At 41.8% G+C, this 23,226-nt stretch overlaps 1 protein-coding gene across 1 annotated transcript in view; it reads left to right on the top strand.

Annotated features, from left to right (window-relative positions):
• Window positions 1-23,226, top strand: part of ST8SIA1 (ST8 alpha-N-acetyl-neuraminide alpha-2,8-sialyltransferase 1) — a 112,355-nt gene that overhangs the window by 34,976 nt on the left and 54,153 nt on the right. The window contains exon 3 of the mRNA XM_014880251.2: window positions 21,495-21,604. Within this exon, the coding sequence (XP_014735737.2) occupies window positions 21,495-21,604 (110 nt within the window). The remainder of the gene's footprint in view (window positions 1-21,494; window positions 21,605-23,226) is intronic.

The following is a 23,226-nucleotide window of genomic DNA, read 5'->3' as shown; positions in this document are numbered from 1 at the left end:
TCCTGTGAGTGTGGTCAGGGTAGAGGTTTGAGATTCTGCCTGCCAGTTTGGTGGCTGCAGTAGAGCTGTTTTAATATTGTCTCATGGAAGCAGTCTCCAATGGCTGTATTTTCCTCTGTGTAAAACGTACTGGACTAATGTCTAGTTTCAGAATGTTTGGATGAAAGACACCGGATCTGATCATTTTTTCTGGAGAAAATGGCCTGAATTCTATCCCTAACATTAGCTCTGAAACTTGAAATAGTTTTTTGGAGCTCCCAAGTCATGCAGATTTTGGGTGCCTTCATTCTCTGGCATGGCAGGAGGTTTATTTTAGAGATCTAGATTCACAGAACAGTTTAAGCATTTAGTGAGACAGTTAGATAGGGATAAATGTACTGTGGAAGACTGATAGAACAATTTTTCATGTATATAACACCTCCTTACTTACAGTTTTATGGGATGTGACCAAAGTGTTTGCAGCCTGTTAAGTCCCATGGTAATGAGAGCTTCCTGAGTGGCCAAGGGGAAGAAGTCAGTGTGGTGAAGGTGAGGCCATTTCCACTTGTCCTGTCACTTGTTGCCTCCTGGGAGAAGAGGCCAACACTCATCTGGCTACAGCCTTCTGTCAGATATTTTTGTTAGCTCCATCCTCTTACCTGCTGGATTTGCATGAGGAGCACCAGCTACAAGAAGAAAAGGGCTTCTGTTGTACTAAAGCCAAATCAGCACCCGTTTTCACACTGTTCCCTTTGCACTCATAAGGGTGCATAAGGAAATGCATTCAATCAAACCACATAATCCAGAGGGACAGTGCTATTTATCATTCAGTTCTACAAAATCAGGCTTGCACCTTCATGAGTGTGTTTATTTTGCATGGCCTGGTTTTTGGTAGCAGGGGGGCCACAGGGGTGGCTTCTGTGAGAAGCTGCTGGGAGCTTCCACCGTGTCTGGCAAAGCCAATCCCTGATGGCTCTGAGGATGGACATGCTGCTGGCCAAGGCTGGGCCAGTTAGAGATGATGGTAATGCCTCTGTGGTAACAGATTTTAAAAGAAAATCAAAATAAAGATAGTGGGGCAGTTTTAACTCCAGATGGAGAAGAGAAGGAGGAGAGAACATGGGAGGGAAACAACCTGGGGACACCAAGGTCAGTGCAGAGGAGGGGCAGGAGGTGCTCCAGGGGCCAGAGCTGAGATTGCTCTGCAGGCTGTGGTGAGACCATGGGGAAGCAGCTGTGCCCTGCAGCCCATGGGATCCATGGGGGATGCAGAGATCCCCCCACAGCCCGTGGGGATCCATGGGGGATGCAGAGATCCCCCCACAGCCCATGGGATCCATGGGGGATGCAGAGATCCACCCACAGCCCATGGGATCCACGGGGGATGCAGAGATCCCCCCACAGCCCATGGGATCCATGGGGGATGCAGAGATCCCCCCACAGCCGTGGCAGAGGTGCCCACACCAGAGCAGGTGTGGATGCTGGAGGAGGCTGTGATCCAGTGGGACCCAGTGGAGAGAGGGCTCTGCTTCCAGGCTGGAGCAGCCTGTCCTTGTTGGACTGCACCCCGTGGGAAGGGAGACCCACACTGCAGCAGTTTTGGGAGGATTGTTTGCCCATGGGAGGGATTCACGTTGCAGCAGTTTTGGGAGCACTGCTGCTCATGAGAGTGGAATCACGCTGGAGAAGTTCATGGAGAATTGTCTCCTGTGGAAGGGACCCCATGGTCTCACAGGGGAAGGACTCCTGTCCCTGAGCAGTGCAAGAAAATCTCGGTGATGAACTGACCAAAACCCCCACGCCCTGTCCCCTGTGCTGTCGGTGGGAAGGAGAGAGGGGCTGGGGAAGAAGAGGGGTTTTTAAGGGTTTATTTTACTTCTCATTATCCTCCTCTGATTTTGTTAGCAGTAAACTCACTTTGTATCTCTAAGCCAAGCCTGTTTTTCCCTTGAAGTGCTTTTCTCCTGGTCCTTATCTCAACTCATGAACCCTTCATTAATTTATTTTCTCTCCTCTGCCCAGCTGTAGCAGTGCAGGGTGAGTGATTTGCTTTTGTGTTAAACCGTGAAAATGAGGCAATGCTGCACCAAAGTACAAGGTGCCATCAGTTCATGGTGGGATCTGTGAAACCTGTACCCAGCCATTGTCTGGAGGGGATTCTCAGAGGTCGCTGCCCTCTTGCCTCTGCCCTGTGCCTGGCAGCTCTGCCAGGATCACAGAATGGTTTGATTTGGAAGGGACCTTAACGATCATGGGCAGGGACACCTTCCACCAGACCTGATTGTTAGGAGCCCCATCCAGCCTGGCCTTGAACACTTCCAAGGGTGGGGAAGCTTCTCTGAGTATGCTGCTCTAGCATCTTACCATGCTCATAGTAAAGAATTTCTTTTTAACATTAATCTAAGTCTACCATCTTTCAGGTTTTTTAGAAATATTTGTCTAATAATTTTTACAGCTTCCTAATAGAAATTCCACAACCTACTAGGCTGTCCAATCTAGTAAGTTGCTGCCCTTATGCACAGAATATATTTCCTGACATCTGACTTGAAATTCCCTCTAGCTATAAGTTGAGAGATTATTTTTTGCTTGTCTTTTGCACATATGACTGCTATCAAGTCTCTCCACAGTCTTTTTCTCTAGCCTGAACAACCACAAGTCTTTTATTCAAATAGTTGGGTTTTTTTTAAACTTCTGAATATTTTTGTTTTTCTAATGGTGTGTAAGGAAAATATATTCCAATTAACTGTGTGGTGCCCTCAGAAATATATTCTCAGATTTATCCTTTGGAATGGTAAAACACATCAATATCGAATAATCCAAAGTAGAGTCAAAAGTCACCTTTCTGCTTGAACAAGCTTGTATTTAGTGTTGCTGATTATTCTATGTACAGTCTGGCTTGGTACTGTGGAGCAATGCTGCAAATTTAAGTGTTGAGACTGGGCTCAATAGGAGGCAGTTTAGGTGAAAGAAGACAATAAATGCAAAGGCTACACAGATCTGTTCTGTGATGCAGTATTATGGCAGTCAAAATGAGAAAGCCAAAGAGAAATAATTCTTGTATGGGTATGATGCTCTTTATAACAATTCCCTCGGGCACTTCACGGTCATTCAAATTCAATGTATGCTGTTATTGCACAGGTAAATCTATGCCTGGAGACCTCTGAAGAAAATTAAAATGGGGGTTTCTTCAGGTAGAGTTTGTAGGGAAGAAGTATTGCAAAATCCATTTTTAACACACAGTAAACAGATAGAGATGCTGGACCACTATTCCTTTTCCTTCACACAAAGGGGGGAAAAAAAAAGCAAAACCCCCCAAAAATGGAAGAGACCTAGAGAAGCCCCTGTGATACTCAGGCCAGTATATGAATACAGAAAAAACTGTGGTGGCAAAATGAGTAACAAAGTATGTGGTAAAATAGGGGAAGTGAAGCGTGGTTACTTCTAAGTAACAGAAGGGTTCCAGCTGACTTCAGCACGGCCAGGATTTAGCCAGCAGTACCCTTTTGCTGAGTGCAGTTCTGCTTAGGACTCATAATTTTGGTATTGTGGCTTCTTGGATAACAAATATTTACTTCTGTTTTTGTCTTTTCCCAAGTTTTTCAGCCTTTATTAGCCATTGTTTTTATGTAGTGTCCAGTCTGACTGAAGGAGGATTCCTCCATGGTAAGGACATGGACCTCTTGGAGCGAGTCCAGAGGAGAAACACCAAAGCTGATTACAGGGCTGGAGCAGCTCTGCTGTGAGGAAAGGCTGGGAGAATTGGGATTGCTCAGCCTGGAGAAGAGAAGGCTTTGGGCTGACCTCACTGTGGCCTTCCAGTGCCTGAAGGGAGCCCACAGGAAGGATGGAGAGAGACTATTTACAAAGACCTGGAGTGACAGAACAAGAGGGAAATGTCTTCACCCTGACAGTAGGTTTAGACCGGATATTAGGAAAAAAATTCTTTACCATGAGGGTGGTGAGGTACTGAAACAAAGAAGTTCTGCATATCCCATCCCTGGGACTGTTAAAGGATGGGGCTCTGAGCAACCTGGTCTAGTGGACAATGTCCCTGCCCATAGCATGGGTTGGAACTCGGTAATCTTTTAAGATCCTTTCCAACCCAAACTATTCTCTGATTCTACGTTATTTTCTGCAACAATTTCTTGAGATACAATCAGATGCTGCCCTGTTTAGGTATGCACTTGCTCCAGATTGTTGTCATGGTGCCAAGGTAGTCCCTATGTTTTGCGAATTTCATATTGAATATCTGTTTGAGAATAGACCATCTGAGAGATAAGGAAGTTTTAGAGAAAACCTATATAGTGATAATTGGCAATGTTGGTTTTTCTCTAGAGTTTGATATCTCCTCCCACTGCGCACCTGTAAGGCTGTGTACTTTTCTAAAAACTGCTGTTATGTGAAGCCTACAAAACAAATAATGTTTCCAAGTAAACCAGAAACTTGCTTTTTGTGCTTTCAAAGGGACTTTGTTCATCAGAGATAAAAAATGTACAGGCAAACTTAGAAAGTGTTCAGCATGGTTCTACTCCAATGTAAATTAGATCCTTCATGCTTGCTTCATTATTAGCATTTTGATCCTGCAAGGAACCCCTCATTCACAGTAATTAGCTATGCAAGATATAATACCTGGTTTTATTCTTTTAAGTATAAGCTTTTGGCCTGAAGTTTGATATGCTGGTTACCTCCATGCAATATTACACTTGCTAACCATGTAAACTTGATTTTCACACTCATTTGCTTTGTAAAATGCATGCTAATGACTATGTCCCTGCTATATTTTCTCTTTTCTTTCCCTTCCTGTGAGTACTGCTGGCTCTTTGCTTTATGGAACACTGCACTTGATTCTCTCTGCTAGCTCCAGCTGAGGGTAATATTTGCCCAGGGTAAGGTGACTTGAAAGGCCAACTTGACCTGGCAGGGACCTTAATGTGATGGCTGGTACCCACTCTGGGTTGGTGGTTCTGAGGGGAGCTGCAGTGAAGGGGATCTGGTATAACAGCTCTGTCAAGTCATGCAATGCACAGATATTTACAGATATGTGAGCTTGCAAAAATGCTGCTTTTTTTTATTCAGCAGAGCTGCTTCTTTCATATCCCACTTAGTTTTATCTTCACACTGATGAACTACATTTTCATTCCTGCAGAGCATCTCCAGCTGCAGAAAAGCAGGTTAGGCTGTAAGTTGCCCTGCTCCTAAATAGTGTCACCAGCTTAACTGTTTTTTTGACATACATTTGTTGAGGGCTAATGTTCTACATGACTCTGCTACTCTTACTTCTCCATGATGATGATAATGTACAAGACAGATCAAAATCAAACCTGATTTGCCAAGAGACCTCACAGAAGCCTTGATTTCAGAAGTTCTCATAATAGACACTTTGTCTTTAAATCTGTAAGAGCAAAACTCTGGCCTGTCAGTTGGGACAGGATCTTTCCATGCCTGAGCTGAACTTTGAGCTGGTGTCTGACTGAGAGGGGGAAAAATTGTAAAACAACAGTGATTACACCTTTTGTTGACAGCAACAGGTATTTTGGTAATATAGAAGTAAGGTGAACTAGCATGTACATTCCACTAAAGGTGTATTTGTGGTTAATTCTGTTACAGGTAAGAGAGCAAGAGTTTTCAAAACTTTCTCATTCTAGTATACTTTCGTGCTGACTTTTGTCAAAGACATCTGCTACCCACAGTGTCCCTTTGGGTCAGTGTCCCCTTCTCTGATGGAGAATGATGACAGCTCCCTGGTCTGCTGCTTCTGCTCTTTATCCTACTTTCCTCATGGCCCTTTTGTCTCTGTGCTCCCTCCTAGGTAGCCCCCAGGTCTCCCCACCTACTGCTGCTATTCTTCAGTCTTTATTAGTGTCTCTTTCTAGCTGGCCTTTTAATCACAGTTAGGGGCTCGATTGACTCCCCACTAGTGCTTTCTGGGCTGCTCTCACGCTGTGTGGAGTCCATGCAGCCTAGCACAGGCCTCAGAGGCAGAGTCATTGCAGGGATGAGGGCAAGAAGCACGAATCCCATTTTGCATCTGTTTCCTGCAGTGTAACGCTTCTGGCATCTCTGCTTTATCCTGCTGTGGACAGATGAATCCTGCATAAAGATGAGACAGCCCCCTTCCATGGAAGTACTACTCCATTAGTCCAATATTGGAGTACTCTGCACACCTGGAGTGAAATTCAGTGTTCTAGAAAAGAACATGTTTTCGTGGACTCTAACATGATTTGCTCATCATTGGTGTCAGGAGCTGTAGTTGTTTTGCTGCTGCCTATTCTTTTGTTGTCTAAATGGCTTTTTTCTCCCTGTAGTAACACTGTATAATAATGTTCTCATGTTATTCTGATAGCTTTGTTGTGGCTTTGAAAGTATAAGAACACAGATAAAACAAACCTTGTCAGGAGAGGAAGTATTTTTTTATAAAAGCAAGGTGTGCTTGGCTCTTGCAGGGCACTCCTTCTCTGCAGATCCCACAAGACAGGTTTCACTTCTCTTCTGTGGCTGGGGTAGCAAGCAGTTACCTGAGGGATTAGCAGAATCTGAGTTTGCTTACTTGGCAAGCTCACTGGTGACACAAAGCTGGGAGGAGTGGCTGATCCCGAGCCCTTCAGAAGGACCTCGACAGGCTGGAGGCACGGGCAGAGAACAACTGTGTACAATTCAACAAAGGCAAGTGCAGGGTCATGCACCTGAGGAGGAGCAACCCCAGCACAGGCTGAAGGCCAACCTGCTGGGAAGCAGCTGTGCAGACAAGGACCAAGGAGTCCTGGTGGACAACAGGCTGTCCCTGGGTCAGCAGTGCCTTGGAGACAAGAAAACCAATGGTGTGCTGGGGTGCATTGGGAAGAGCAGTGCCAGCAGGTCAGGGAGGTGATGCTGCCCCTCTGCTCAGCCCTGGTGAGGATCACCTGGAGTGCTGTGCCCACGTCTGGGCTCCTCTAGACAGAGGAGACACGGAGCTGCTGGTGTGCAACAAAGATGATTTAGGGCCTGGAGCATCTCTCTGATGAGGAAAGGCTGAGGGAGCTGGGGCTGCTCAGCCTTGAGAGGAGACACCAGGAGGGGCCCTCATCCCCTTCTGTCCCTGTCTGCAGGGAGGGTTCAGAGCAGGGCCCAGCAATGGGAAGAGGAATGGGCAGGAACTGATGCCCAGGAAGTTCTACCTGAATATAAAGAAGAACTTCTTCCCAGCACAGCGACCAAGATTGTCCAGAGAGGCTGTGGGGTCTCCCTCAGCAGTGATATCCCAGAACCATTGGGACAAAGTCCCATGCCATGTGCTATGGGATGGTCCTGCTTGAGCTGGGAGGTGGGACCAGATGACCCCACTGTGGATTGTTCTTATTTCAGCCAGGCTGTGAATCTGTAACCTAGAGCAGAACTCCAGTGGAATTAGGTTATATGATATGCATTGTATGTTTGGTTTGCCACATTTGCAGGAAAAAGTGCACAATTCTTTGTGGTTTTAAATGCCTAGGTGAGGTTTTAGTACACTGTGGGTTTGCCTGATCTAATCCACAGTTGCTTCTACTCTTATCCAGTAAAATTCAGTGGTGAAAGAGGACCTCAGGTGGTAAAGAGCATGGTGGAGTTACTGCCCCTGGAGGTGTTCAAGAAACAACTGGATGTGGCACTCAGTGCCCTGGGTTAGTTGACCAGCTGGTGATGGCTCAAAGGTTGCACTGGATGACCTTGCAGGTCTTTCCCATCCTAAATTATTCTGTGATTATGATTTCCCTTTGATCTCTCCATTTGTTTCTGTGTTGTTTTAATCCTTTCAGATCACAAAAATACCCTGGTTCCATTCTCAATTATCATGTTATGATGACATTTGTCTGTGGAATTTTCAAGTTTGATGTTATTTTCATGTTCTACAGATCACAGTTTTGGAAGCCATATAAAATTACTTTGGTAAATATCTCATTAGTGGGTCAGGTGTGGTTCATTTTTGAAATCTCCTTAAAATTTGAGTAAATACTGATAACGTAAGGTGTGCAGGATTCCTGATTTGGCAGCAATCCAAGTCAGTCACTTCATAGCCTTTTTCCCTGTAACTTTAAGAAGTTGCTTCCATTTATGGCACATATGTTAACATCCTGTCGTACTTTCAAAGAAGCTAAATACAGTACACCTTGCAAAAATGTGAAAGGTATGCATTTGGCTTTGATGAATAGCCTTTCATCAGAATTCATGGTCTTTCAAAACACATTTTCTCTTAAATTATGCTTTCAGAGTCTTTTTCCTTTCATTAAAATACGCCCAACTACCACTTACTGGCAGTGCACTCCAAATTCCTGTCAGAAAGAGTAAATTTAAAAACCACAGATTTCACTTTAAATTTTGTCTTTTGATTGCCATGTCTTTATGTTTTGCCTTCAGTGTATGTCTAGATACTTATTCGAGGCATAAAAAAGCTGTCTCTGCAGAAATGATGAGCTGAGTGAAAATTATTTTTTACTTTGCTGGTGTGTTAAGAGCAATTTGCGCCTGTACTTTGATATTCTTCCCACTCTTTCGGGTCTTGCAGTAGTTTCATTTGGATGAAGGAGAGAAACTTTCATTTGAGGGAAGGAACAGAAAATAAAGCAGGTTCAGTACAAGCTGTGTTGCAGCTGTAGGTTCTCTGGGGTTGGGAATTCTGTGCTTAGAGTGCCATGGAAAGATTGTTGGGAGATCAGATCCCAAGGCAAATCCTGGAAACCCATAACAATCAAAACAGAAATTAAACATACCACACACAGGTTGCAAGCAGAATGCTGAGAAATTCTAGCCTAAATTATCCTCTAAAATTCATACATAGAATATCTCAAATTTAAAATTCACAGTAGAAATTACAGATTTTTATAGAGAAAATAATTTCTGTCCTCACAGCTGCTTGAGACATTAATTAAATGACTGAGCTTTACTCTTGCGCTTTAGGTTCTTTAAGGCACTACTGTGGCTGTGAAAATGGATATAAATTGCAACAATGTTTAGAGAAAATGAATTCATGGTTTTCCAATCAGCTGTGTAGCCTATTACCTCATCTGCTGGGTCAGCACTGAACACTTGCTCTTCTCACATATTCATTACAAAATCATGGCAGTATTTTTTTCATTCATGTGTGGAGTTTGTTTTCTCTGTTTATTGCTTATTCCCAGATGTCATGGTCTCTAATTGTATTTTTGTTGCTGTAGTCTCTCTTTGAAGATGTATGTGTGTGATGCATAACAATATACAATTACATCATTCAGCACTTTGGAAGTAACTGAAAATATTCTATCTACTAAAGAAATCTCTGTTGAAAACTCTCCATGTTAGGGCTTGATATTTCTTCATGTGAACACATATTTCATGTTAGCAATTACAGGGGGTTTTATCTGACTATGGTGTGAGCTTTTGCCTTGGAGGTCTGTCCTTCATAGCAACCTGTTCTGTCACAGGCAGAGAGACAACAAAAACCTTTTTGTTTGTCTGTGTGCCTTCATTTTTGGAATACGTTGTTGTGTGTGGCAGCTGGGAGAAAGGGAGAAGTGCTGAGTGCTGGCTGCCTGAAATCTGGCATCCTCCTATGCAATGCTCTTGGAAAAGAGATTTTTTTTTCACATTTTACTCACCCAATATACAAAACTGTGTGGAGCTATTCCCTGGACTACTCCCTGGGATGAATGGCATTCATAGTATCTGAGGCTTGAGAGACCTGAGGGAATGTTTAATCTCTACCCCTGGCTGACCTGACAGAGCAGAGCTCCTGCTCTGAAACATGTGGGGTTTGTGCTTGTTCTGTAGTGGAATGAGCTCTGTGTGGAGTCCTGTTACATATGAATTACTGTAAGTTCAGAGCAGCTCTTGCATTTCTTTGATGTATTTAATTTGGATGTCTGAATTTTAAGTAGGAGTGGGAGAAGTGATTTAAACAAAATAGTGTAGCCTGTGACCCACCACTTTGCCAAACTCACTGTGAAAGACTTGCCCGTTTTGAATTCTGATGTAGAATCATAGCTAATTTATCTTTAGCAGAGTGTTGTAAAACAACCTCCTCTTCACTGGAATATTTGGAGTGCAGAGTCTGCCAGTCAGTTGTATCTACAAGTGTCCTCTTCAGGCTTAATGAAACCTTGGTGAAAATTCTCACTGCTTAAGTGGAAGCTTTCCCACCAAATTTCATGAATGAAAAATGCAGCCCATTTATTTATTAATATCCATAAACTTTTCGGTTGAATCTTGATTTGATTTATGAAAGATGATAAACTTCACAGGTCTCCAAGACTTTCATACAAAAGCTCAATGAAACTCAGTAGTTCTGGTAAGGTTTCTCTTTGGGATTTAACTCTGAAATGAAACACCCAAATGTGCCATTGAAAAGAGTACAGTTCTATGTCGAAAGGTATGAAAATGTAAGTAAGACTACAAGAGGGATGCTGTTAAAAGGAATCTGTTTATCTACTTGTTCCCTGCATATTCTAGAGTCACTAAAATCTTTTTTACTGGGGGAAAAAAGGGCACGATATTATTGCTAGCTGTGGGATGGTCTAATATCAACTGTTTCCAGGTGTCATGAATGGCATTGTCAGGGGACCAAGACAAAAATGGAAGGTCTAGGTGGTCCACTTGTATCTTTACCAGTGATACAAAAAAGAGAGAAGAACCTAATCTTTCCTATTACAGGTCATATTATAACAGATTATATGCCTAGGGAAAAAAACATTTTCTCTAAGTGTGGCTTTTTTTGGCTAGACACAATTGAGAAAGAATGCTGTACAACATTCAAAAAGTCATTTTGCAATCATTTTGGTCCACCCGTTAAAGGCTATCTAGACACGTGTGGAGAACAACACCACTTGAATATCTCTCTTTAATTGACTTAGAGAGCTCTCAAAATAAATTAGAGATACTGTGGGAAGATGAAATCAGAGGGCACAGTTATGTGTGGTGATAGGGCAGAAGGGAGTGGCTTGGAATTAACAGAGAGTAGGTTTACATTGGGCATTAGGAAGAAAGTCTTCACTCTGAAGGTGGAAAGGCACTGGCACAGGTTGCCCAGAGATGCTGTGGATACCCCATCTCTGGAAGTGTTCAAAGCCAGGTTGATTGAGGCTTGATGCAACCTGGTGTAGTGAAAGGTGTTGAAACAAGATGACCTTTAAGGTCTCTTCCAGCCTAGGCCATTCCATGATTTCATATATCTCTTATCAAAAGCCAACAGCCAACCCATGCTGTCTTCCATGGGATTCTTCATGCGAATAAAGAAAGCTAAAGGAAAATTTAGAAGCTTAATTTTAGGGACTATCAAAATCAGACAACTCAGTTTTCAAAAGGTGAAAAATCATGACAATATTTTGTGTGATATGTCCTGGTGAAAGGATGAAAACTAAAGCAGCAGAGTGAGTATAAGAGGCAGAATGGAGTAATTTTTTCAGCCAGAGAAACAAGTCTGGCCCAAGGATATGTCTTTGGAAATGCTGCATGGAACTGCAGCCATCATGTTTGAGTGTTACTGTTATATGTTAGCAAGTACTGAGAGTAGGTTCAGCATGAGCCTAATTAACAACCTCTCATCGCTACTGGGGACTCAGACATTCCCTGCTGGTGCACTCCAAGTTGTTTGCTCTTTTGCCCCACGGTCTTCCAGGTCACAAGGCTCAAATGTTTGCTGATAGGAAACTGTCCCTCCTCAGCCTAGCCATTAAACTGGGGCTGAAATAGGCCCCAAAAACAAAGTGGAGGGAAAGGCTCTAGACTCATGTAGCTTGCCGTTGTGTTCTGCTTATTAGTCAGAGTGTATTCAATCCAGTGCATTCCCATTGTGTTAACAGCTTCCTGCTGCTCTGGATATTCATTAGTTTGCCCTGGATTTGCATTAGGTTTGGGAATTGCTTTAAGTGAAAAATAAAATTGGTTTTATCTCAATAGGAAGCTCAAGATCTATTTGCTGGGTCTGACAATATCTTAAAAGTAACAAAATAATATGATGTCCTAGTAGCTACTGTGATTTCACAGAACCATAGAATCATTAAGGTTGGAAAAGCCTTCCAAGGTCATCAAGTCCAATCTTTGGCCAATCATCACCTTGTCAATTAAAGCACAGCACTGAGTGTAATGTCCAGTCATTTCTTGAATACGTCCAGGGATGGTGACTCCAGCACTTCCCTGTGCAGTCCATTCCAATGCTTAACCCCGTCTCCATGGAGAAATTATTTCTGAAACTTCATTTCCATGGTTGTTTGTTCAGCTGCCAGAAGAGAGTTGCAGTTTATCGAAACTTGTCCTTTTCTTCTCTAAATTGCAACCTCGAACAGAGGGTAGCACATCATTTGTTTCAGCCTCTTTCCTCAGGGAATGTAATCACACCTGGCAAAGGATGGCAGGAAAGCCGGGGGCCCGAGTGTATTCCAGAGCTGTCCAGGGTCCTGACACATGAGAAACAGCATAGAGTGAGTGGCGAGCTGGCCCTGGCTGGAGTAGGAGGTGGACTGCATTATGTGAATTCTCTGATGCTAAAAGTAAGGGAAGCAGCGAGTCAGTAAGGAAAGGCCTTTGTGTGAAATCAGTTTTCAGACTCTAATGCATAACTGTGCTATCTTGGTCTTAGGTTGGGTTGGGTCCCTGTTTGGCTGCAGTCTCAGTAGAGGAGTGAGCCCCAAAAGTACTTTCACAGAATCACAGAATAATCTAGGTTGGAAAAGACCTCCAGGAGCCTCGATTCCAATCTTTGAATGATTTCTACCTTGCCAACTTGACCAGAGTATTGAGTGCCACATCCAGGTGTTTCTTGAACACTTTTAAGGATGGTGATTCCACCACCTGCCTGGGCAGCCCATTCTGGTGCCTGACAAACCCTTCAGTGAAGAAATTCATCCTGATGTCCAATTTGAACCTTCCCTGGCACAGCTTGAGGCCACTTCCTCTTGTCCTGTTGCTTATTACGTGGGAGAAGACACAACCCCCACCTGGCTGCATCCTGTTTTCAGGTGCTTGTGGAGAATGGTAAGGTCTCCCCTGAGCCTCCTTTTGTCTGGGACAAACACCCCCAGCTACCTCAGCTGTTCCTCACAGGACTTGTGCTCCAGCCCCTTTCCCAACTCTGTTGCTCTTCTCTGGTCAAGGCTTCATGTAAGCTTGCAACAAATTACATTTTCTGATTGCATTTAGGGAAGCTATACCCTTATATAATGAAATGGCACTTTTTCCCATTTTAATCTTATGTTGCTAAGGGCTTTATTATTGATGTAGAAGTGACTGCTGTGTATTCAAATCAGTCATAAGTTATTCATTAATCATTCACGTGCCTCTATGTGAAAATAGGTTTTAAGGCGTTTTGTTTTCATTACCAGAAAAAATAAATAGCTAATGGAAGCTTCATTGGTTCTGTAATTGCAGTAGTTATTCTCTCTTACCTCCTTGGCCTTCTAAACTGCTGTTTTCATAACCTTTAGACATAACTTTACACGGCACTGCACTTCCCTCTAATTGCTTCCTTATTTGGTAAACATGGCTTTTTAAACACTTTGGTAGTCACTCATTATATGTAAATCCTTTGATGATGCTGACCTCCTTTCTGACTTTCCAGCAAGGGCTTTTAACCTTGGCTCTACTTTGCAGCAAGACTGTCCCTGAAGAAAGTGCTCTAAATGTAGACCTGTACATTGCTTAATGTGCAGTCCTTGAAATTCGTTGTGTTATTTTCTTTGTGTGCTGTTATTTGCTTTTCAAGTCTCACATGTCAGCTTTTCATGTCTTGTTAGTTACATGAGCCAGATGTGCCATATAGTTTTCTGTGTGAAGGATAGACCAAAATTTTGAGTTTTCAAAGTCTGAAATCTTGTCTTAAAAGTTATATTTTGCCTCCTTATCTATAAGGAGAAACTTTCTTACGAGGCTTAATTTTTCTCATTAATAGAGGAGAAAAAAAATGGAAGTGTGCAAGTATTAACAATAAACAGTCTTTCCACACTGCTGAGAAACCAATCTCAGTGTTTAAACTCTGCTCAAACCCTAATTGCAAATTTCCTGGACAGCTCAATCCTTGCTACTTGTCTTTGATATCTTTTTAACCAGTGGATCTCAAAAGATAGCAGTGAATCATCTGAACTATGCAGAGGTAACAGAAAGGCAAGGATCACTTGTTGTTGAGAGGATCTTTTCCTTGTAGAGGTTCATTGTCTGAGGTGCTGTCAAAATGGAACTGTGTTGCTACTTTGATACCTCCCATCATAACTAAATCCATATTTTGATGCCTATATAAGTTGATAATTACCTTTGCTGTACCTGCTTATTCATATCAATGGAATCAAGAATTCAGAGATCCTTTCTGTAAGTGTTATTGTTCCTTTTACAAGTAGGGTTGGAAATCCTTTTTATTTTTATAAGCTGAAACTAGCCTTATTTATTGCATATACTGTGTCTTGCTAATAAAGTTTTGAAGAACATGAAATTATTGATAAATCCTTTGTAAAACTGGGAAAAGTAAACAGTACCACTTACTGAGCAATAGCTGGTCTTGCAAAATTTCCAGATATCCTCCTTGCTGGCTATGTGTTGTCCCACACTGCCACAAGAGAACAATTCAACATTATTTACTTATTCCTACACCAGACATAAGTAAGCAGATACCCTGCAATTTTCCCTATTCTCTTTTGGTTTCTGCTTGCTACTCAAACTGTGCATCTTGAAATCGTGGAGGGATAAAGTGCAGGCAGAGTTGGAGGACTTTTTTGCTTGGCAGTCATATTACTTGTTTTGTCTCGTTACTCTACCTGGAATGTAACGGTTATTTACTTTAACAAAGGCTTTTGTGCATGAGATTTAGCGTGTGCCTATGGAGAGTAACTTCCTCAGCCAGGATATTGTGCACTGCAAGGCAGGAGATTAACTGCCTTGAAGTTTATACTGCATTTTCCCAGACCTGCAGAAAAACTCGTTAAACTGTCATAATATAACTGCTTGTGTTGTTTGATAGATTACCATGACATTAAAAAATGCAGTTTTCTGCTCAAAAGTGATGATTTGTGTTCATTCTTGTTTTCATGGAAAACTTGAAAAGGTTTTGGTGTGCTTTTTTTGGCTTAAGCTTAGACCATTTTATTAAGGCAACCCTGGTGTTTACGGGTTGATACACAGCTCTTTCTCTTCTGCTCAGACTTAAGAGCAGATTAAGAAACAGGGAAATAAATGCTGGAATACTTGCTGTTCCTACATGTCTTTCTGCCACCTAGTGCCCATGATCTGGGAGGTTGTGTGAAAACTGGACAGTGCCCACATTTAACCTGAGATTCATTCAGCTGAAACGTGAGAGGGAGGCTGTTTTGTACCTGTCTCCAAAGGTGCTGGCAAAGCAGAGCAGGGCTGACAATCCCACACAGAGGATGGTGATGTCCTCTGGGCCTCATGGTGTCTGGTATAGTCAGGAGATCTGGGAAAAGGAAGGATCTGCTGCTTGTTCCTCTGCATGTTGGAAGAATTTAGTGCTTTGGCCCATGGCTCGGCACTTAGCCTTATCACACAGGATTTAAAAAGAAGAAATCAAATGAGTCACTCAAGAGAAGGTGATAAGGGAAGCCAACAGAAGCAGTTGTTTATGGATTCTAGTCATGCTGGTCCTCAAGGAATTTGTACACTATTTTTCCATTTTCTACCATTTACGTGGGACTGGGTGATTCCACAGAACATTTAAATGCAGCTATTTTGGAGGCAACATAAGTTTTTCTTGAGGCTTCCCAATTGTGGAAATGTTAGAAACTGTAACATCATCCAGAATGAGATGCTCTCCACCCCCACAATATCACCAAATGACTTTTTTTTTTTTATAGGCTTTAAGTCAAAATTTGGGGTCCTAACGCATTGCAGGTCATGAAGTTTGGATCCAGAAACCTTGCAGATCTTTGGAATTTCTCACCTATTTATTCTTTTTATCTTGTCAGAGAGAATACCCAGAACATTTATTGTTTAAAATACTGTCTATCATATACAGTCAATAGTCTGTTCCAAACTACAAATGTGGTTTTATTTGTTTATTTTTCCATAATCCTCGCACTGTGCTGTCCTTGGCTGTATGGAGGCTGACTCTATTGAATTAAATACCACATCAGCAATTTGAAATTTTCTTTTAATTCTGAGCAAGTGCTACTTTTCAGTGACACCATGCTGGGTAGCTGTTAAAGATCACACCATTTTTGAAGTTCCTACTTAAAGTACAGCTGGAGCTAAAAGTGACTGCCAGCTTAGTCACTGCTACTCCGAGTTTTGTGTGAATAATATTGCAAAGTGTTCTCTCATTAGTGTGTGGCTGCTCTGCAGTTCATGGATCCTTTTGGATAGCAGAGCTCTTCCTGCAGCAGCACAGCAATGCATTCAGTCTTCCAAGAGGTCTTTTGTAGCCCTGTATCCCTGCTTAAATAGTTCCTGAGGTTCTAATCTCATGGAAAACAATACTGCCTAAAGTACATATTTGTGAAGAGCACAAAGTTTGCATAACCTTGAATATTGAATTCCACTTCAGGGCTGAATAAAGACACCGCTGTCATGGCTGAGACATGTGGACCTACAGAGGAACTTGTCCCACCTGGAACAAACAGTGAGCTCAGGTTTCAACATGTACTAGTTGGCAGTGCCAGAATAAACTGAAGAAGGTAGCTAGAGGTCCAGTGTGGGATCTCTTTCTAATCTACTTTCATAGTCACTGCTACCATTTCTTCTTGTAATAATCACATTTTAATCAGAGTCTCACCTGTTCCAGTGAGAGAGAGTAGGTTTGGACTAGATATGTGGAATTTGAGATTTGTTTCTGTGAGGGTGGTGAGGCAGTGGAACACGTTGCCCAGAGGAGTTGTAGGTGCCCCATCCCTGGAAATGTTCAAGGCCAGGTAGGTTTGGATGGGACTCTGAAAAACCTGGTCTAGTGGAAGGTGTCCCTGCCCAGAGGTTTTGGAACAAGATGATCTCTAAGGTCCCTCCCAACCCAAACCATTCTGTGATTCTGTGTCTATTACCTTGTTGTCACTGGGTCACTCCTCGCTCTGGGCTCCTGCACCTGGTTAGGATGTAATTGGTAACTGGCTGGAGAGGAGTGAACTAAATTGAAAAAACCACAGCCCCCCTCCCATCACCCTGTTGGGAATACTCCTTCCCTGACACTGATGGGTTTTTGTCCTCCAGCTGTCATGTCTTGACAGCTCTGGAGGCAGAACAAAGGGGCTCATCAGACCGAACATGATTTGTAAACAATGAAGAAGGAGCTTGTGCCACCCTGCAGCATCTGACAGTGTGAAAAACCACCGTGAACTCTCAGGGTTTTGCTGTCTCCTCAGGAAATTCAGTAGAATTTCACCCTTCTCATCAGGATGCTGCCTTCTCAAAAGGGGCAGCAAAATCACAGCATCTCTTTCAGATTCAAAGTGCTTATTTAAAAGACAAATTATTCTAATTTATGTTCTCAGTGTTTTCAATGATTTTTGTATCTTCAGCATTACATCAGAATACCATAGCTTTTGCTGTTTTTTCAGTAAGAACTTGCTTTCTGATTAAAGTCTTTGTCAGTGAGTGAGCAAAAAATTAGTGCATTAACAATCTAACAATGAAATCAAAGTGATTTAGAGTAGGATTATCTAAAATTATTTTTTGCTAGTATGTGTAATGTTGTTTTAACTGATGACAATGATTTATTTCTACTTAGATGAATGATGAAACTAATCAGTGAACTGCTTGAGAAATGCTTTGTTAAATTAGTCCTATATTAAATTGGGAGTCTTTAATCTATTTTTCTGTGTGCTTGTCATTGACTTTGCAGGGGGATGTGCAGGTTCTTCTTTTGTTTACATGAATATGAGCTAGAACACCTTCACTGATTGTCAGTAGAGTTTCTTTGTTTCAAAAGGGGAAAATGAGACAATGGGGCCTTCCTGTCTTTGGTTTTGTTGGGAGATACCTTTTAAAAAATGCCTTACACTATTCATTTAATAAATTACTTGAGTTATGTTTACAAGGAAATTCATCCTGCTTATTTCCAATATGAGAAGTGATGCTATTTAAAAGTATTTGGTAATTGTTGCTTAATAATGGGGATAAGTTGGTGGTTTTCTGGTACATTTTCTCTATCAGACTAAATAAACTGAGGGTGTTTTTTTCCAGTCCACCCACAAGACTGGCCATTCATAAAAAAAATTCATGAATGAAGAAAATAACATATGTGTTAACGATGAAAATAACAGAGTTTCAGGAAGCTAACACTAGTGGAAATGCTTTTGTTACAACTATGCTGCCTAAAGCCAGCATTTGTTAGGCTAGCTTAGAATTCTAAGGAGAAAAGCAGCTGAGCTTTTTGTGACCATTTAGCATAAATGACAGCTGGGTCCCTTCACACTATCAACTATGAACTGGTAATTTACCGAGCAAAATGTTGTGATGTGGAAAGAAGGGAAAGCATTAGAAGGTTTTGCAGAGAGAGGACAAAAAAGCCATGTATTTCATAGTTGCTTATGGGCAACACTTGGGTCTAGGACTTGTGTAAATTTTGTATGACTGGAAAGTTTTGTGTTTGTTTGGACAAAGAGTTCCTGGAATGTCCCTGCAATCTCAGCAATAACACAGATATGTGATTTGAACGGCTGAAAAAAGTCACACTGGAGATAACAAATGCAGATTTCTCCCGGGTCATTCTAAGTGATTGCTCTTTATCAAGCTCAAAGCACCAGAAATACCACAAGCAACAGAGACAGTTAATCCTTTGGACTTTGCAACCCCCCACATGCTGGTAATGGCCCTGCAACCGATGTCTTTTGCTTAATGTATGTAGGAAGTTTAAAAGTGTGCTCTGCTGGAAAACAGGCCATTGAACATTTTAAGCTAAAGGATGGTGTGTAGGCTGATGGCTGTGCCATGTCCTGAATCTTCAGCAATTTGCTGGGAGAGGCAAAACTGTCTGTGGGCATGATGGCTTTCTATAAATAGCTGTGTTGAGCCTGGTTTTCCTCCTGTGCCCATAGAAGTGGATTTTCACAGATCAGGCAGAGGGACAACCACCATGATGATATAATCTGCCCCTTCTGCTTTCCTTTGGCTTCTTCACATCACTTTGTCAGCCCCGATCTTGTTCTTTTGCTTCTTAGACTCCCTGAAATGATACTTAGTCCAAAATTGTGTGATCCAAATTTGGGAATTATTTTGTTGTTAATCAGTAGCTATAGCTTGGCAGGTGTGATTAAGTAGTTGCATTGTGAAACTCGTGGAAATTTATAGGCTTGGCTAATCCTTTGTTTTAAGGGAAAGGGCATGCTATTCTGAAATGAATAGGCTGTTTGGACAAGAGCCACTAGGAGTGAACAGGACTAAGCAGTAAATGGGAGGAAGAAGAATTAGAATGATAAGCAAGAGATATAGGTAGCAAATAAGGGTTTGAGTAATGAAAAATGAGTGTAATTTGGAACTAATATATGTTGATGGCACTGTTTGTTAGAATGTAGAAATTGTATATATTTACGCAAATTCTGGATTCCCAACACGCTCCCTACTTTGCACAAACTAAAATAAAATATAGAACTACCTCACCTTGGTGTGGGAATTTTCTGTACACACCAGGTAGCAAGCCTGTGTTCAGGATAACAGAAGGACAAGAGTTTCAAAACTTCATCAGATTTTGGAAACCAAAGTATGTATGCAAACAATAACTGGTATCATCTCTGAGGAGAACAGGAAATTAGCCTCTTTTGAAGTAGTCTCAAACAATATTAAAGGCTGTTTGCAACTCACAGAATTTGGAAGCATTTAGTAACTGCTAAATGTCTGTTTGGGGGGGTCTACAGGCACAGAATTTATGTAACAGTGCCCACTACTCTCAAAAGCAGGAGTTTGTCTGCTGCCTTTGTGGTTTGGCACAGCCTTTGTATAACCAGCTGTCTTGAAGGGAGTTTTGATGCACTTTTAAGAAAGGTACTGTTATATATAGAACATATCTAGTCTACATTTCCTCTGCTTCTCACCCCATCCCTTTACAGAGAATGTGAGTTCTCATTTGATCAGGGTCACCTCAGAGACAAAATGTCTTTTGAATCTCAAGATATTCTCCTGGTTCAAAAACTGTAAGTTAAAAAATGTTCTTGAGAGGGCAGATGCAGGACAAGAATTCAGCTGCATATTCAGTATTGCTCTGCTATGCTATCAGTACATTCCTACCCATTGCTGGGTCTCGGGAAACTAAAATGTGCTTTTCTGCTTCAGCATATCTTAATCCAGAGTTAGTTTTTTCATTAAAATCAGGTTGTGGCTGTATAGAAGCTGAACGGAGCCTGGTTTGCAGAGAAAGGTAGTAAACAAGTAAATCTAGGAAGAAGAGAAAATAAGACAGCAGGAATAAGTTCTAAAAAATGCAGAGTCTGTGCTGGGTCTGTTTTCTGGACCATGTCCTGTCTTGCAATGCCTGGTAAATACATGATGCAATGTCAGATGTTGCTCTGTACGTGCAAGCGAGGCCACCCAGAGAGAATTGTTCTGTGATGCTGCATCCTCTCTTCCTGGCATCTGTATTCTCTGAGACCTGTGCAGCAACTCCTGTCTCTGCTGCAAAGCCAGGCTTTGGCAAGTTTGATAAATAAAAATCACTGCACGATTTTTTTGCTTGAGGAGAATATAAACTATTGTATTGTAGACAAATCACATTCTGTAACTAAATCACGCTGCTTTAAATTCACATGTCTCTTCACCACCTTTTTTTTTCATATGCTGAGCTGCTTACATGACTGCCCCAAGATCATAAAAAGCTTGGGGCTGGCAGGAACATGTCCCATCCATAGTTTTGAGATCCTCTGGAATGAGGACTGTACAGATCTAATATATTTACTGTGTTTGGTGCCCAGGATCCCATGACCATTTGACTTTGCACTTTCATGCCCTGTTAAGCAGCTACAAGAGCACCTCAGCTAAAATGATCCCATTCTAATTTTAATTCATGCTAATACTAATATGTAATGTGTCTGGGCAGCTGGCTGTTTAAGGAGCTGCTGTTAAGCTCCAAATATCTTTGCCTAAGGCTCTGGACTGACTTGTCCCAGCAACACAACCATGGAGAGAGCCAGGGTGACTCCAGATTCCCAGTACACTTCTGTCATTACAGCATTCCCTGTTCCTTCCTTCCTTTCTTCCTCAGGGTGTCTTTTCTATATCAGGTCAGGAAGATCACTCTCATGGGTTTCTTTTCCCCTGTTTTCCTGGTTGTCTTTTTTCCCCTGTGCCCTCGCAGCTTGCCTGGAAAGCTGTGAACTGCCTGACTTTGGTCAGTGTCTGCATCAGGACTTCAGGCAGTTTTGGTTTTGCAGAAAATCATCTTTTGTATCATGTTTATTGCATCCCGGTTTGGGGACTGGGGATCAGACTGGTTCTACATGTACTTACCAGCTGATTTCTGTACTTTTTTTTTTTCTTCACTCCTAATTCTCTTTTTTTTTTCTTTCTGTCACTTTGAGCTCTAACAGCTCCCTGGGTTCTCCAGGAGCAGCTGCTACTAAGATGTTTGTGTTCTCCTCTGTAAAACTGGTCTTGTTTTGTGTTGCTAGGCTACTCCCTTCCAGCTGCCACTGAAGAAATGTTCCGTGGTGGGAAACGGTGGGATCCTGAAAAAGAGTGGCTGCGGCAAACAAATAGATCAAGCAGATTTTGTCATGCGGTAAGACAGAAACCTTAATGACACATTGTCCCCCCTTCCACCTGCTAAGCCTCAGACTTTTCAAAGCTGTTCAGTTGGGATTAATCAATGATAATTTGCTTTGTTGCCCTGCCTTTGCAGGATGCTTCACAAAAGCAATTTGGGTCAAAGTGTGAGGAGAGGCAAAAAAGGAGTTTTGGTTTGGTTCTGCAAAGGGATCTGGGGTGTGGGGACAATCTGCTGGTGAGTAAAGTTGTGACAGCTTGTGCAGTGTCTCAGGGAGGAACTGAGGAGCTGCTTTTTTCATCATTTATGCAGGGACAGCCAGGGTGCTTGATCCTGCTCTGTGCTCTGTCCTCTGAAACTAAATATCATGTATGCAACCTATGGAACTCAGGATGAGTAGGGGCTGATTTATGGGGCAAGGCTCGAGTTGGTCAAAACAAAAATATTCCTTGTTTTTATTTCCCTCAAGACTGAGCTGTGACTGACTGTCTGAGGAAAGGCCAAACCTCTTCTCTTGATGTGAGGTTTTTGTGATTTTTCACGTTTCCTTTCCCTTCAGCCTTCCTTAAATTTATAAGAACCTGTCAGGAGGGATGTTGAACCAGCTACTGCTTTTGTGATTAAATTTGGCACTTTCTAGGTCTGTGATCCTTAAGGAAGAAAGACAGAAATTAGTTCCTCCCTGATAAACATGAACAAGAGAAACATTGTCAGGGAGAAACTGGAGTAATGTTCCAAAACAGATGAGAATTGGAGTTTCTTTGGGTTTCTGATGGATACATAATGAACACCCACTATAACAAGTCTCCTGGTTAGATCCTCATGGCTTATTATAAAACCACACAAATTTGCTCTAAACCATTGCTGTAATTTCTGCTTTGCATCTCAAAGACCGAAAATGCCTTCCTTATTAAACGTCTGTTAATGCAAAGAAATAGAACCAATTAAAGGCAAACTTATACTTAGAACATTTACAGATGAGAAAATGTAAAGCACAGGGAGAGAGAGTGGCACCCTGATTGCCATTACTGCAAAACTCCATAGGTGTTCCATAGACTAAATACAAGAAACTGCAGCATTTATGCCATGGTTATATTTTCTAGAAAATTAGAATGCTGTAGAAGCAAATATGTTACAAAAACAACAGAAGTTTAAAAAAAAACCCAAAAAACCAAAACCAAACAAAAACAACAAAAAGCCCCCCCAGCAAAACTATTTTAACAGCTATTTTTGCTTGATCATAACAAACCAACCTTTATGTGTACAGAGCTTGTTTTGATTTAGAAATAAGTGATAGGGAAAATCCTGCAAAAATCCAGTTGTTGTCTCCAGGCTCTGTTGTGTTAATGATATGAAATAATTTTAATGGAAAATTTAGCTGATATTTTCTAAATCTCATTTCTTTAATCTGAGAGCTGAGAAAGAGCACAATGGTGACTTCCATAACATTTCATTTTTTTGAAAATAAATTTGTGTAATACCTTCGAAGTATTTCTGCAGTGTGAAGTATCCTGCAAGGTTTTGCCCTCGTTTGTTAATTCCCTTCACGTGAGTTTTGATTTTGTTTTTGTATATTTCCATAAGCTTTGTCATGTGAGAGAAGATGGCTGCAGTCATATGTTGTAATTGCTAAGGTT

The sequence above is a fragment of the Sturnus vulgaris genome, chromosome 5 (assembly GCF_052056855.1).
Source record: "Sturnus vulgaris isolate bStuVul1 chromosome 5, bStuVul1.hap1, whole genome shotgun sequence".
Lineage (NCBI taxonomy): Eukaryota > Metazoa > Chordata > Aves > Passeriformes > Sturnidae > Sturnus > Sturnus vulgaris.
This window is presented reverse-complemented; position numbering and strand designations above follow the sequence as displayed.